Here is a 12566-nt window from a genome sequence, read left to right on the forward strand (position 1 = left end):
CTATGAGAGACGAGATGTGTGATCTCTCACAGTACTCGATTTACATTCATTTAACATGCGAATTGCTGTAGGGTAAAAACTATTTAGGGACCGATTAGAACTTGACTTGATTGAACGGTAACGTTCACCAGAACGCATAAGTTGAAACAAATTGTGTGCAGGGTGGTACTGATCATTGACAATGGAGACAGACTTTTTGAGAACACGGTCCTCGTAAAGACTGTCTAGCGATGGAAGATTACAACCAATAATTTTACTGGCGGCACTGACGATCCGGTTGAGTCGTTTCCGTTCATTCATTGTGATATTGCCATACCAAACAGTGATTGCGAATGTCAAGAGGAAAGCTAGCTGTAAACATGCTATTGTGACGTTACAGTGACTAGGTGGGTGTGAGGGCTATTGTTTTGAACAGGGGTTAACCGAGGTCTGCAATACTGGCAACCTTGTTATTCTGACATTCACCTCAGAACTGGTACCCTGTTTGGTAATATTTACCAGTTTGCCTTGATTGGACGATAAAATAAAAACGAATACATTCAGAGCAGAATAAAATGTATCTCTTGAAGATTTGGTCAAGGTAGTGACTGTCACTTGTAAAAGGCAACTTCTGCGCTAATGAATCGCGCAGGTTCATATAAGGTCGATAGCTCAGTAAGTCTGTGTTGGTAATATATTGCATGATGCTCGGGAACCTAGATCACGGCAAAGTCCAGGAAGTCTGCGACGAGACAGTCGAAGGGAACAGGCCGCTTATTACAGAAGTTCTAGAGTTGGAGGTTTCGCACATACCTAGCAGCATAGATCATTGGAAGAGGTAAGGATAATGATCATGCATGCTGCCGGACGGCTTGTTGTTCACATAAGTGCACAGGTTTAGCTAGCTACATGCATTGTGTAGTGCATACTGTTGTTTGCGCTTGCGTAGAAGTATCGTAGGTCAGTGTTATCTGTTGAGTCCGTCCCATGTTGCTGTGTTGCTGAATAATCAGGTCATTCTCTTATCAGAGATGATTGTTTAGTGCTGTATGGGAAGCTTAATTGTTCTCGTTTACCTGTTTATCCAGTGAGGAGCTGTCTGCTGAGTTTGGTTGATTCCCTATCATCCTTCAGACAATAACACAGACTCATGTTTTGGTAAACACCAGGTCATATTGCAAATTGCCCTGCCAAGTTGCTTGGTAATCACTTAACTTGATGTGCCAAATATACCTACCTCAGCTCAGGCTGTAATAATGTGAAACTTGCAAACGCCGATTTCATACTTCATGAAGCGAGGAACGTTAAGTGTCTTCCAATTTGTGTTCTCCTTTTATTTTTTAAGCATGATGAATGGGCCTACTGCTACGTTACTTATATTTTTCAGTAAGTGTCGTGTCAAACTGTATCAAATTAAGAAAAATCTTTTATGTAACAGAATAATTTCACTTACTTTAGGAATTATATTATAATTATAAAGTGTTTTATTCTATAAAATCACGAACTTCAGCAATCATTATTTTACAGCCTCAGCATTGCGGTCATAGACGACAATTTGTTTTCGCCGCTCGTCGTAGCGCCAAATGTAACTCCGCCCAATGACTACCACAAAATTTTGCAGTTCTCACTTGATTTCACATGCGGTCACATTATATTAACCACATGTGAACTGAATGTGCCCACGTGGTTTACAACATGTTCATTACATAGAATTCGCTTTACACAACAATCAGATATCTTGACACTGCTCAGTGCTTCAGGCGACAATTAGATATTTATCGGATCTATTTATCAGTAGCAGGTTTCACCAAATGCGGTGCCATAATTTCAGCATTATATCACTAATTACAAAGTTCATTAAATATGCAAATGAACCATTAATTTAACTTCATACTACTAAATGCTTCAAATACTGTCAAATATCTGTCAGATCAGTATCTACATCAGATTTTATCACATTTGGTGCAGTTATTTCGGTGTTATATGACAAATTACAAATCTTCATTAAATATGCAAATGAACCGAATCAGAACCATTTATTAACTTGACACTACTCAATGCTTCTCAGAACAATAAGATATCTTTCAGATCAATATTTGTAGCAGGTATCATCAAATTTGGTGTAGGAATTTCTGAGTTACATCACTAATTACAATCAAAATTTCATTAAAAATACAAATGAGCAGATAATTGACAAAACACTATCATCATTATGTTTTGAGATTATCATCAGTGAAAAGTTTCATGAAATTTTGTTCAGTATTTCTTGATATATGTCGACACTGTCATTACTGTCTGTATGGGAAACCATTACACTAATTACAAAATTTCATTAAAAATACAAATGAGCAGATAATTGACAAAACACTATCATCATTATGTTTTGAGATTATCATCAGTGAAAAGTTTCATGAAATTTTGTTCAGTATTTCTTGATATATGTCGACACTGTCATTACTGTCTGTATGGGAAACCATTACAATATGAAAAAAATAATATTTCATAACTTTATTATTATGCAAGCTACACTAACCGAAATCTAACCAGTTCTTGCCATTAGCAAATGCCATGTGTTTACCAAATTTGCCTTGAGTCCCTTCAGGCGTTATTGAATTATTGTGTAAACAGACAGACAGACAGATAGACAAACAGACACACACACAAACCGGTATGACGTTAGCTCACGTGTGTGAACACGTAACCTAAAATGCCGGAGAAATGTGGCATAAACGATGGCGATTTCGCATTCCTTTCTCTTCATACTAGGACTGTCCGAAAACTGTCACGGTTGGTTTACTTTTCCTGAACCGGACGACCTGATGGAATTCACGTTACCGTGACAATCGAACGATCGAAGAGGTCGTTTGTAATCATTAGTGTCCATCTGTGTAATAATACAGCACTTGTTCCAAGCACTTTTCTGGTGATGTCCGGACAATCAATCAATCAATCAATCAATCTCTCTCTCTCTCTCTCTCTCTCTCTCTCTCTCTCTCTCTCTCTCTCTCTCTCTCTCTCTCTCTCTCTCTCTCTCTCTCTCTCTTCTCTCTCTCTCTCTCTCTCTCTCTCTCTCTCTCTCTCTCCACACAAATGCACGCTGGTCAAAATACATAATTTTACACAGGAAGGTAACCATAGCATGGGGTGGTACACTTTTCACACTGACTGCCTTGACGTACTCGTGTCGAAACTGTATGCCAATAAGCGCTGTTGCCATGGCGCAGGAGTTTGATTGGGACAAGTCGGAAACGGTGAGATCTCGTTAAAATATTGCTTAGTGATTTTCGACCAATGTTTATTTGAAAGCGATGAAATAGCTTATCTAGTCTGGCAAATCTCTTCAATGTTTACATTTCGTACTTACATTTTATGACGCTCAGAGTAAACAAACGTTCACACATTTTGGTTGTCTTGTAACAGCCAAAGGTGGATTCAAAGCAAGTTTGAATCTAGTATCATGACACTGATCCATCGTCTTATGATAATCATTCAAAGAGACAGGACTATTCTGGTGCTGTGAATCTGGTGCTGTGCTTATGTGTATATATACACACGAGTAATTTGTGTAGTTTAAATACAACTAATACTCTAAGTTCAGAAATAAAGGTGAGAAGGGATCCTCGAACTCGGAGAATGTAATTGCTATCATTCACATCTTTCGAATGTAAGCAATTTAAGTACTCCCAAACTTCCAAACCATATGTTATATCAGATAAAATGAAACTTTATATAAAATAACATAATATTTTGTTTCAAAAAATCTTAATATAAAAAACATTCCAATTACTCTCCTTATGCATTTATTTACTTCAGTGATGTTCGCTTTCCATGTTAGGTATTTATCAATTATCTCTTCAACAAATGATTCTTATAAGGCCCCCTGTATTATACTTTTTTTTACAGACAGAACTTTTTTGGTTGATAACAATTTACATTTTTTGTGAAAAATAACGTAAATTGTCTAGAAATATTTATGGTAAACAAATTAGCATCACACCAACGTGTAACATCCCAAAAATGATGATCATTCGTATGTAGATCTATATCACTTTTTGCTGCTGGGAAAGTTATAATGATGCATGCTCATGCAATATGTTAATTGTTATTGCAACTATTGATAAGGATTATCATAATTTTCGTTCTGTTTTCCAACAGGGTCTGGTATTATCTAGTTTTTACTGGGGTTACATCACCACTCAGATACTTTCTGGATTTCTGAGTGATCGATATGGAGGCGACCAGGTGATCACTTTAACTGCCATAGTGTGGGGACTACTGACGATCATTTACCCTTTTTGTGCGTATACATTTGAGGATAAGTCGTCCCAGCTAACATTTCTGGTAATAAACAGGATTATTTTCGGAATGGTAACAGGTAAGTGGCATTCTTTTCATGTGCTATGTTTTCGTCATACGCAATATTTCCTTAATAATACAAAGATGCTCCTGCACATTTAATCGTTTATCCATCACGGAAACGATCACAATTGTCTATATCGCTCCTTATGCATGCGGCTGCCTGTAAATACGTTTTTTACTCACACAACCAAAATACTGAAATGTTGTGTTGTCAATTTTGCCTAGGGTTTCATTATCCGGCGTTGACAAGTATAAGTGCATCCAAAGTCGAAAAGGAGAACAGATCATTCTTTTACACTGCTGTCGGTTCAGGCACAGTGGCAGGGTAAGAATATTGCATACATTTCTCTGGGCCAGACTGTACTGTATATTGTGGAATTACATGTATCAAGGTCAGAGACAATATTGCTCCTGTGGTTTTCCTGGCCAGACAACAGAAGCCGCGGCGAGAGGTGCTTTCCGTAGCCGACTCAATGTCATGATGTTTTTGTAAAGGCAACCTTAGATACTTGTCAAAAAATACATTTTGTGAAGAGACAAATGACTTGAATAGATAATAACATTGAAGAGTGCAGTTCTGTTTTGTCTAATTAATCTCGTTGAAACTTTTATATTCGGCCTCTGTACAGTGTTTATTCATTTTCACGAGGCCGGTGACCTATTATACCAAATAATAGATGGCTAAATATATATATGGTCCAGGTCTTCCTTTGCCATAGTAGGCCAAGTGTTAATTTCGTCATTCAATATGGTGCTTTTGTTTGCTTACTTAGGAACATTATTTCCGGGAGTATTGGCTCGTATCTGTTGGACAGATACGGCTGGCATTCAAGTTTTTATATGTTTGGCGCCATTGCAACCTTTTGGGCGATTGCAATGCGGATAGTTCTAATGAAGAAAAGATGCCTCCATCCTTGCACCAGAGTCACAAGTACACGGACAGATGTTCCTACTACAAAGAGGACATGGACTCTTCTAATAAAACACAAAAGTTTTTGGTAAGTCCGAAATATAAATGGTTTCTGATAATCACAGTAGGTAGTTCTGAATATACTTTATTTGGCTTCCTTTTATATTCACGACCGACCTGTTCCATTTCCTGGAAACTTATACAGAAAAAGGTACAAACTATTTATCCGAGGCCTCTCATTTAATGTTCCTGGAAACTTAAGTCAATATATTATCTCAATATCTTTTTCACAGGGCACTTGCAGTCGGGTATTTCTGCGGCTCATACTCATGGCATTTAATTCTCTCCTGGCTCCCGACATTTTTTGAAGAAAACTTTCCAGGAGAGAAAGTAGGTGTACTACTTCGGAATGTTCCTAAATTGACGAATTGTGCCTTCTAGAAAAGAAATTATTTAAATCTTTCTTTGATTGAAAGTCTTTCTTGGAATCAGATATAATTTCTGATGTAGATTTCAAGAAAAGCAAGTACAGTTATCCGATAACATGAATACATGTACAATTCGTCAGATTATGATCAGATTCAGTCAAGTTGAGTCAAGTCAAGTCAAGTCAAGTCCTGTCGGTCTTGCTTGCCATTCGGTTCATCGTCCGATCCACAATGACTGATTAGCTTGAGTGCCCCGCCCTGAGGAACATCGATATTTTGGTCAGCTGATTCGATCTTTTCAACTTTATGTGCAAATTATTATGATAAAAAGTCTTTATCCAGTGATATTGAACTTGTTATAATTTCTGCAATCTAAGTTTTTTCAATCAGCTCAGAGAAACAGGAACTGTACACTGGAATGATGCTACCACAAAACAAGCTCTCGTGAGGATCCAACTAACGCATGATGAGTGATATTATGAGATATACTGAGTCTCATTAAAATATGCTACACTTTATCTTACAGGGCTGGATCTTCAACGTGTTGCCGTGGACATTTATGGTGTTTATAGAATTCGTCAGTGGCTTTATAGCAGACAAACTCATTCAAAAAGGAGTTAGTACAACGACCACAAGAAAACTTTTACAGGTGAGCGTTCCCGCCCGTTTAGGTCTGGGCGTCATTTTTTCATCTGTTGTCATCTCATTGCGCAACACATGCAAATATATGCAAATTATGGATGTGTGTTAAACTATTAATATGCCCTGTCACAATCTTGTACATGATCCATGGAATAAAGGTAAAATGTGAATTCTTGTTTCCAAGTAAATTATCGTTGGAGTTTGTTAGTCTCGTGGACGAAGGTACGTTGTATCCGTCCGTCCATGTCCACAGTTAGTCAGATTTTCGTGGTAAGATTTATTTTAATGTTAGTAAAAGGAATATAGCTCTTGTTATCATGCCGGAAAATGCCGAGAGAGTTTGACCGGTTAAGAAGGGCTTGACTACGCAGTTTCTGCGTAGTGAAGCTTCATTACGTATTCATGGTGACCCCTGGCCAGCTGTCAATAACTTTGGGGGCTTTTGTCTTTTGGCCTGCTTTGCATATGCGTCGTTGGACACGACCTGCCAATCACCCAGGTAGTCAATTAAACTATTAATTGACTGTTTACCGACCCAATTAACACTATCCAGCAGTATCAGTCATATTTTAATCGCGTGGCCCGGGTGGGCACAACGTAGGAACGCGTGTATTTCTGTGTGTACGTTTCACTTGTGGTGTTCTTTGTACCATCGTGTGTCCTTGTTTCACCTACAGCATTACCTTCAAGGTGACAGGCTTACTATTAATGTTCAGTATCATTGCACCGAGTTCTGACCACGGTGAAAACCACCTGTTTTGCCTACTAATTACTGCCCGTCGCTGCCCGTCCTGAATGTAGCCTATCTATAGCTACAGTAATCACATAAATCATTTATCAGTTTTGATATATACTCCTAAATTGTAAGTTTGATCAAAATCGAGACCACATTCAAGGGCTATGCAGACTGTCCATGTAAGCACACACAGTGACAAGAAGGCGGCAAACACCTACTCACCAAGCACATCGAATCGGCGAAAAGAAGCATAAAAAGCTAGGCTTATCGCCAAAACAAACGCGCCAAGCGCTAACAAAAACCCATACCAAGCGGCCCTTTTAAGGGCCACCAAATACTCCAAAAAGGGAACTACCAAAAAATACGATAAGATGACATAGAACACACAAACACTTAAAAGAAATAACAAAAATCGTACACATAACAAACAACTGAAACACAACATTAAATACAAAATAAACAATCACAGTAACGTAACAGAAAACATGGCCGTGGAAATAAATCAGCTATTTCCAAAGAAAAGCCGACAACAACATGAAATTCAACAACAACCTATCATCGCTCAAACTATGAAACTCCGAAAAATAGTACTAGGCAAAAGCCTTAAAATTCATTCGGACACCAACAAAACCAAACAGAATAAAACCACCTCAGGATTTCAACAAATAAAGTCGTATAATGTGACTACGCTACATCGTGAAACACAAACAATCGCAACAACACCAATTCAAAGAAAAGTCAAATTGGACTCCACGAACAACAAAAAAACAAAAACTTGAAAGCTATCTGAAGCTGCTAAACTCGCACTTCTAGAGATACCCTTTCAAACAAGGAAACAAAACATGTCGCGTGCCAAAAGAATCGCGATAAACCAGCTTGCAAACATTGGACAAATTTTGGGAAAATAACCCTTCGACAAGGGTCGGTTTTTCGTTATTGTCAACACAAACGATTACGTACGAATGCGAAAGGCAATTACGTAACACTCAGTATTATACACAACAAGCCAGAACAAACAGTAAACAAAGTAAATGAACTATTAATTAAAATGTACGAGAACAAGCACATCAACCAGGATACTTGTAAGTATCTTGATCCAATAAACATAAAATCCGTACCCCGCAGTGGTACTTATTGCCTAAAAATTCACAAACCTCCGCAAAATCTAAAAGACACACCAGTCAAAACAAAATTTACCGAAGTAAAGAAATATAGAACAAACAAACCGAACCACCAAACGGACTCACAACGTGACCAAAATTAATATACTTGCCTCGCTAATCGGAAAGCAAGACCACTAAAATGAATTAAAATAAATTTTCACAAACACAAACTAAGGAAAGAATCTACACTGCGACTGATGAGAAACCACACTCGGGTACGGTTTCGAAACGCAAGCGTCAAAGGGCGACTCTATCAACTTTTGTAACAACATAGGTCCGGCTGCGTCTCGCCATAAGCTTTCCCCACACAAACAAAACATTACCGTAAACACTAATCCAAACTTCTCTACAAATATCCAAAGCGAAACAAACATTTCATTAACACAAAACAATCGGATAAGAATGTAGGAACACATTTTCGAAACGAATCAAACACAAACTCGACACAAAAACATTTAGGATAGTTAGGTGGGGAGCCTGTTTCACATTTTTTACATCTCGCTATACTGTCTATGATTCTAAAAATAAAGTCATCTGCCACTTTTTCTGTATACGCGGTTTGGCAAAACTCATCTCTTCAATCGAAAGTCGGGCGATTTCATGGTTCTTTGGGGCACTTAAGTGTACGTCGAGCTTAAGGAATGTAGTTACATTCGCGATGTTTTATTCGAAAATTATTTATTCCTTCAAGGGCAAATGCACATAATTTATGCTGTTGGAAATACTTGCCGCTCATAAACAAGACAATAAACTCAATATATGTGCATTTTTACTTATATTTCAAAGTACCACCGACACCCACAAAAAACCAAATGGTTCAGTCCAGGTATTTGCAACTCTGCCATCCGACTGGTCAACAGGAAATCAACCATAGGTGTCTTTTGGCACGCGTATACGCCAGTCACCTAGGCGACGGTAATCTGCACCACCTATCACCATCGGGAAGGTACTCCCCCCCTTATACCACTGGTGATCCCACCCTCAAGGCACTGCGTCATTCGACCAAGCATTGTTATTGTAATTTCCTGCATAAAATTAACAGCGAGGTCAACCGGTCAAACTCTCTCGGCATTTTCGCATTTTCTCTCATGTCATATGCTGATTGACTTTTGACATGATCTGATCTTTAGTAGCAGTCTTTTGTTTCGTGATTTGTCCATATAACGCAGATAGCTGACAATTTTTGTTTGTTGCAATGTTTGCATGTAAAGTACTTTAACACAGCGACACCTTTACTGATCGTATCGAAATTAGTACAATAACATGACGCTATTAATATGTCGTAAATATGCATGTCGATATTTGTCTTTGAGACAACTGAATAATGACGGGTCTGTTGAAAGTAATGCATTGTAACTTCACACATTCTGTTCAAACAGTTCATTATATCATAGACCCCTCAACAAATACTCGAGGGTCTATGATTAAATTGACTTTCGTTCGGTTCCATTCCCTTTCCTTTCAATCGAGTAAAGCTTCACCATGTAGTAACGATATTATTGAGGATGGCTTGTGCCCAACTTGGAATCGCAAGCGTAGCGCACAAATTGCGAGGAGGCCAATATGAGTGCGAAGCACAATTCGCTCTCCCCGCCCTCCGTCGTATGTGCAAATAAGGAAACCAATAAGATAGAAAAGGTACAAGGGACCGTCGACATTCTAGTGCTCTACATTTGCAAATAAGACTCTCGCGCGCGGTCGAGAGGTTCGAGAAAACTACATAATGCCATGTCGAAAAAATACCTAAATCTGTAAAATCACATGAGTATTATAAGATGTCTTACCAGACGACAAGTAACCTTCCTTTGTTATCTGTTATGTTTGTAGACGATAACTTGTTTGTCAAATGTAGCAGCATTCATTTTTGTCGGGCGTACACAATGCTACCTAACAGCCCTGATTTTAGTGACGTACGCATTGACACTTCATGGCTTTGGGTCGGCTGGATGGAACGCTAATCCACAAGACTTGGTTCCAACTCATGCTGGTGCTGTGTACGGTAAGCTGAGATATCATCGATGCATTTTAAATCTCTGTGACATAACATTACATTGTTCCGTTTGTCCCAGACCAATGGATTATTACTTTGATTCAAGTCGCGTTATCTTATTACAATTTTTCGAGGATCATACATTAATCGTTTTGTCAATTAATTAATTGATCGATCAATCGGTTTACATATTTTGCTCTTCACAGGTGTTATGAACTCCTTTGGCGCAATACCAGGATTCTTTAGTGTGTACATCAGTGGATATATTCTGGAATATTTTGGAAGTTGGAATGCGGTCTTTTCGTTAGCGTCGGCCATATTATTTGTAGGATGGGCCGTGTTTACGGTTTTTGGTACTGGAAAACAGATACTCTGAGCTGACGACGAAAGGAATTTTAAAAGGAAATCAATAAATCCAAGTGTTCATCCACCGACAAATATTCAATTTTGAAAGTTTGCCTATACCTAGAAATGCTTGAAGAACAACCCAAGAAAATATAGATATCTACTTTGAAAGAGATAAATTTAACTCAAAAGTGCAATATTATTCCGTTAACATTCTACATCAACTAATAGATGGGGACTATTAGTGTTATCATATGCACAAGCCAAGTTTGTCGTCTCCGAACAAAAAATACGGGATTTATTCTCTGGTCGTTCTACGTCACGACAACCCGCGTCTATGTCATCAATTTTGGTGCGTCGGACCTTTTTTGCGTCTATCTTCGGTGTGCTCATAAATGTAAACAAACAATATGGCGGCCGACATTTGCCCCGCGATCAAAGTGTGACGTGAAAATATCGCACACATGAGTCATGATTTAGAGTCTGACAAAATACATCCAATAGGCAAATTTTGAGTCCTTGTGTTTTAGTTTCGTCGCCAATATAGGGTTCGTATTCGTATAGACCCCGCCGACGACTGAACTTTTGACGCAATGTGTGCTTCCGTGTGGTAGACATACGGCTTCAACTGCAACAAGAGGGTCAAGTTCGGTGTCGATGAAATCGATAGTTTCATAGACTACGACGATTATAATCCGAGCAATGAAAATACAATAGTGTACCGCTCGTATATTTCTAAGTAATTGCCTGAATTCTTTGCGGAAACAACGAACTCGAAGCTTGTCCCGTTACCGTGGGTTCCGTAAGCATTGTAAGCAGGGGTCAGGCGCGACGTTACACAGTGTTTGCGCCGTCGACATATGCAGTCGACTTATGTTCCCGAAAAATAGGCCTATGATATTTGAAATAGTGTATTACTTCGCAAAAGGTACGTGTCTAGACCGAGAGGTCGTCTGGCGTTTGCTCCATACACGAACGTGAACGCCGTGTTCCTCGCTCACGCGACGGACGACTGGAAATGATTGACAACTTGCCCACGGCGTATTGATATTATTCCTAAAGTAGTTCAAAAGTTTAAACGCGGAATCGTCACCGAAACCTTCCTTTACATCGCAAAAAATAATGAATTCTTGGCTTGTGCATGTGACAAGTATATTATTTCCTAATATTTTTCTTCGTTCAGCGAAGGAAATTACTCGTGACGTAATGACCGTGTCACCACTCGTCTTCGACTCATGGTGACACGGTCATTTACATCACTCGTATTTTCCTTCGCTGAACGAAGAAAGATATTTAAGCAATAATGTACCCCGTCCCGGATCATAACGGACGAAAGGAAACCTAGCACGACATAGTGTACGAGGCGAAGCCGAGTACATTATGGAGTGCAAAGTTTGCTTGAGTCGATTATGGGCCGGGAAGGTGTACATAATTGCTATTATTTTATAGTTTTGCAAATGCCAGTGAATTTGTAGATGTAGAAAACGAATAAAAAAAGGAAATTTAAACTGAGTTTAAAGCCATGCAGTAAGCGTCGTCCGGCATGATCGGCCCTGAATCTGTATACTGTATACATTTACATGCACTCCACACTGCACTGCACTGAACACGCACATCGTTAAACATAAAAAATGAGTAGAACTTTATAACGGTTCAATTTGAGATACAAACCATGTATTTTCGAAGGAAATGAAAAGGAATTGCATCCTTACCGTCTAAATCGAACTTGAAACATCACATTTCAATATCATGTCATTCAAAAAGCCGACACGATGAAATGCCACACATAAAGAAAACGGAATATTCAAGCATTAACATCAGCATGATCAGCAAGCTGCATGGTATCAGCTGATCAATACGACAATTATTATGTCGCTAGTAGTACAGCATTCAATTGCAAACGATATTCAACAATGTTATTCAAATGTTTAAATTTCATTAATAATTGTGTCTATAAATTTAACTTTCGATGGCTTCTTGAGAGGAGTTATTTTATTTCAGCGAACGGGAAAAC

The 12566-nt window shown here is 38.6% G+C and overlaps 1 protein-coding gene across 1 annotated transcript; it reads left to right on the forward strand.

Annotated features, from left to right (window-relative positions):
- Positions 1-674: 674 nt before the first annotated feature.
- LOC139133194 (voltage-gated purine nucleotide uniporter SLC17A9-like) lies at positions 675-12063 on the forward strand. Its single transcript, XM_070699630.1, has 9 exons — positions 675-817; positions 3104-3230; positions 4135-4354; positions 4564-4663; positions 5112-5336; positions 5542-5638; positions 6203-6325; positions 10045-10216; positions 10414-12063. Exons 1-9 carry the CDS (start codon positions 681-683, stop codon positions 10581-10583), a joined length of 1371 nt encoding a protein of 456 aa, XP_070555731.1. The 5' UTR covers positions 675-680; the 3' UTR covers positions 10584-12063.
- Positions 12064-12566: the final 503 nt, after the last annotated feature.

Source organism: Ptychodera flava, chromosome 5, assembly GCF_041260155.1.
Source record: "Ptychodera flava strain L36383 chromosome 5, AS_Pfla_20210202, whole genome shotgun sequence".
Classification (NCBI taxonomy): Eukaryota; Metazoa; Hemichordata; class Enteropneusta; family Ptychoderidae; genus Ptychodera; species Ptychodera flava.